At 36.6% G+C, this 3,498-nt stretch overlaps 1 protein-coding gene across 1 annotated transcript; it reads left to right on the plus strand.

Moving 5' to 3' along the window:
- The first annotated feature begins 94 nt into the window (after nucleotides 1-94).
- LOC103810859 (cAMP-dependent protein kinase type II-beta regulatory subunit-like) lies at nucleotides 95-2,412 on the plus strand. The gene is made up of 3 exons (XM_009083783.1): nucleotides 95-157; nucleotides 339-477; nucleotides 1,789-2,412. The coding sequence occupies exons 1-3, from the start codon at nucleotides 146-148 to the stop codon at nucleotides 1,920-1,922; spliced, it is 285 nt and encodes a 94-aa protein (XP_009082031.1). The 5' UTR covers nucleotides 95-145; the 3' UTR covers nucleotides 1,923-2,412.
- Nucleotides 2,413-3,498: the final 1,086 nt, after the last annotated feature.

A 3,498-nucleotide genomic window follows, 5' to 3' on the forward strand; every position in this document is an offset into this window, starting at 1 on the left:
CTGAACTAGTGGGGAGGTGTCCCTGCCAGATTCTGACAGATACTTTGATCTGTGATTGCCTTTACTCATTTTCATTTCTTCTCTTGTGCAGGGTGACTTGGCTGATTCTTTCTTCATTGTGGAATCTGGAGAAGTAAGGATTATAATGACAAGGAAGGTAAACATCTCTGAAACACAGAAATGTTTTAATTTTATTTCTTTTAAATAATCTTGATGTATTCTAAGTGTTAAATGGTGATGCTACCATTGTCACTAATTTTGCTTATGCAGTTCTGAGTTCAGCAATTCCCTCTCTCATACTTTTTCTTTCTCTTTCTTTTTTTTTTACGATATTTCAGGGTAAACAAGACCTAGAAGAGAATGGAGCAGTTGAAATAGCTCGATGCTCAAGAGGACAGTATTTTGGAGAACTTGCTCTTGTAACTAACAAACCACGAGCTGCTTCTGCATTTGCTCTGGGCACTGTCAAATGTTTAGGTATTGTTCAATAATATTTTATATCCAATATAAAATGATACCTAATCTATTTGATTTGTTTTGTTGTGGTTCTGTCCTTTTCCAGAACGTAAGATTTAATTATATTTACCCAAGTAAGGCTGTTTAAGTATTCCTATTTATGCTGTTTATTTGCAAACAATATTTGCAGTTGATAACTGCTATTAAACACGAATTCTCCAACATTTATCTGATCCTGTGGAAGAAAAAGTTGTTCCAGGACAGTACAGAGTATAGCTGCAACCCATTTATAACTATCAGATAAGTGTCTCATACTCTGCAGAAGGGTGAAGTATTTCATTTCTCAGTAGACTGACTCTCATCTAAGAAATAACTGTTAAAAATCCTGTCCCATTTTGTCACCATGACTTAAGCTTTTAGCAAATTCCTTGTCTCCACCAGCTGTTAATTGAATTATTCTATCACACTATAGTCTCAGGCACTTTTTCTGTGAAGACCCTGGGAGCTGAGCTCATAGACCACCCATTGCTTTTCATGGGCTGATGTTTTGCTCCTAATTATTGGTTTGTAATTATGGGGAAAACTGTAAATTGCAAAGACAAATTTGGCATTCTTGAATAACAGTTTGATTACCAAGCCAGAAACCAAAAATTTTCTCTAGTTTTTAAAAATCCCTGACTTCCAACACACAGAGATATCAGGCAATAAGGATACAAAATGATAGACAGGAAAGAATAAGAGGCTGTGGTGAGGAAAAGTGTCATTACCCAGTATGGGTGAATAAGCAAGGTCTGTGGCATTTACCAAATAGCAGAGATCCTGAACATTTCTCAGGAGACAAGAGATTACAGCCCAGCAGGTTGGAAGGATGAAGTTTCCTCTCTGGCCTTTTGGCTGGAGCTATAGAGGATAACATTATGTGATCAGGTAAAGAAAATAGTCTGATCAGCTGTGCACTGACATTGAGTGTGAATTACTGACCAGCTGCATCAGTTAAAGATGTGGCTCTTTGAAATCTTAAGAGTTTATTTTGTGGAGGAGTCCAGGCCCCTTCAGACTTCTTCCCCAGCTCCTGGGTAACATAAGTATTGATATGAAAATAGTTTCAAAATCAAAAGCACAGAAAATTCAGGTTTCAAGACAGCAATGTGTTGGTTGATCTTGGTTTTGCTAAGGTAAGTGGTTCTGTTCTGTGCAAACAATATCTGTGGCTCAATAGTCTCTGTTCTGTTGTCATTTAAAATTGTACATTGGAACGTCACAAACACGACGATTAGTGTCTGTAACTGACGAGCACATCATATTCTTTCTCTTTCTCTCCTTTTATCTTAGTTATGGATGTGCAGGCATTTGAAAGGCTTTTGGGACCTTGTATGGAAATTCTGAAAAGAAACATTGCAAACTATGAAGAGCAGCTAGTTGCTCTGTTTGGAACAAACATGGACATTGCCGATACCAGTGCATGAACTAAACGTTGGAGCAACAAGATCTGTTATGAGAATATAGCACAGTAGTGGTTAGTCCACTGAGAAATTGTCTCTCTTCCTATAGATGCCAAGCATTTTCTGTGATTTTAAGAGTGGGGTTGGGTTTTTTTTGGTTTAATTTCATTTTGGTTGGAATTTTTTTTTTTTTTGGTTTGGTTTTGTTTGGTTTGGGTTTTTGGTTTTTTTACTTATTACAGTGGACATACTAGTAAAAAAATAGAAACTCAATAAATTGTGGGCTTGGTTTTCAGAAGTGCTTAGAAGTGATGGTTCCATCTGGCATGAAGAGGACCTGTAGTAGGACAGCATCTTTGAAAATCAAGTCCTTAAACACAGCATTTCCTTAAAGAATAGATTTTGAATCAAACAAACACATGCAATGTACTTGTTAAACAAGCTTCTGTTCTTCAAAGAGGTTACAACTTCTCTGGAAAGACTGTTAGTTTGAATGTGATATGTTGAAAGTATTAGTGCACACAAAAGTGTTTATATGTATTAATACAGAAGATATACAGTAGATATTACTTTGACTATTACAGTTGTCATGATTTTATGTTGCATTTATCACAGGTGTAGTGACTCACGAGATTAATCGTAAGATAAAGCATGACAATGCGTTTCGTGTAACGCTCATGACCCAGATCTGATGATTTTTAACATTTTGTAACTTGTTTTAAAGTCCTCTCTGTTTGATATGTCATGTTTCAGCACGACATTGTAATATCTTATGCAATTTAGAGGACTTGTATATTTTTGCAATAAACTGCATTTTTTTTTATTAGTTCCATGTATTCTGTACATGAGTGAGGACAGCTGACAAATTAACCTTGATGCTTTAAAAGCAAAGGCAGAGGTCATTGTCATGTTCTACCTAACCATACATAACCTCTGTTGTTTTCCTTCTCCCTCGTTTTATATTTATGCATTTTGTCTTCTCTATCTAGGCTTGTTCTCTAGTCAATTTTTTTTAGGTCTCACCTTTTTCATTGTTAAATCTTTTACCTGTTTCAAATGAAATGATCTCTGTATATCTCTCTTCTTGCAGTCTAATCTCAGCTGTGAAAGATCAGAGTCAATTACTGAAGTGATTGATGTTGAAAGCCATGCTAAACTAAGCTTGTCCTTGAAAATTCCTTATCAGGAAGTGCAAAAATATTTTTAATTTGGAAGATCAATCCTTCAAAAGCTTTGCACACATCTGTCATTGTTAAAGCTAACATGTCTTGCTTTCAAGAACCTGTAGGTCACCACACAACAATGTCTTCTAGCCATAATAGCATGGGTTACCTTCTGAGACTGAGGAGAGAGAATATCATGTTAATAGGAGCACAGAGCTCATTTGCTTACAAGGGTCTGTGGCTGGAAATTTCAGGCACAGACCAGTTCTAATCCTGCTTACTGACCTGTCTGTGGATGTCCATGGAAAGCTGGTGCACATAATGGAGTGAGCAGTGGTTCTGCCACAATGACACTACAAGAGGTGTGGGAAGGCTCTTTGTGCCCTGTTTCAAACACCTGAACTATAAACATCTTTCCTTCTTAGATAATGACTTTT

Source organism: Acanthisitta chloris, unplaced genomic scaffold (genome assembly GCF_000695815.1).
Source record: "Acanthisitta chloris isolate BGI_N310 unplaced genomic scaffold, ASM69581v1 scaffold43511, whole genome shotgun sequence".
Classification (NCBI taxonomy): domain Eukaryota; kingdom Metazoa; phylum Chordata; class Aves; order Passeriformes; family Acanthisittidae; genus Acanthisitta; species Acanthisitta chloris.

Coding starts and splice junctions, on each gene's coding strand:
- LOC103810859 (XM_009083783.1), top strand. Junction 478..1,788: donor GGGCACTGTCAAATGTTTAG/GTATTGTTCAAT, acceptor CTTTTATCTTAG/TTATGGATGTGCAGGCATTT.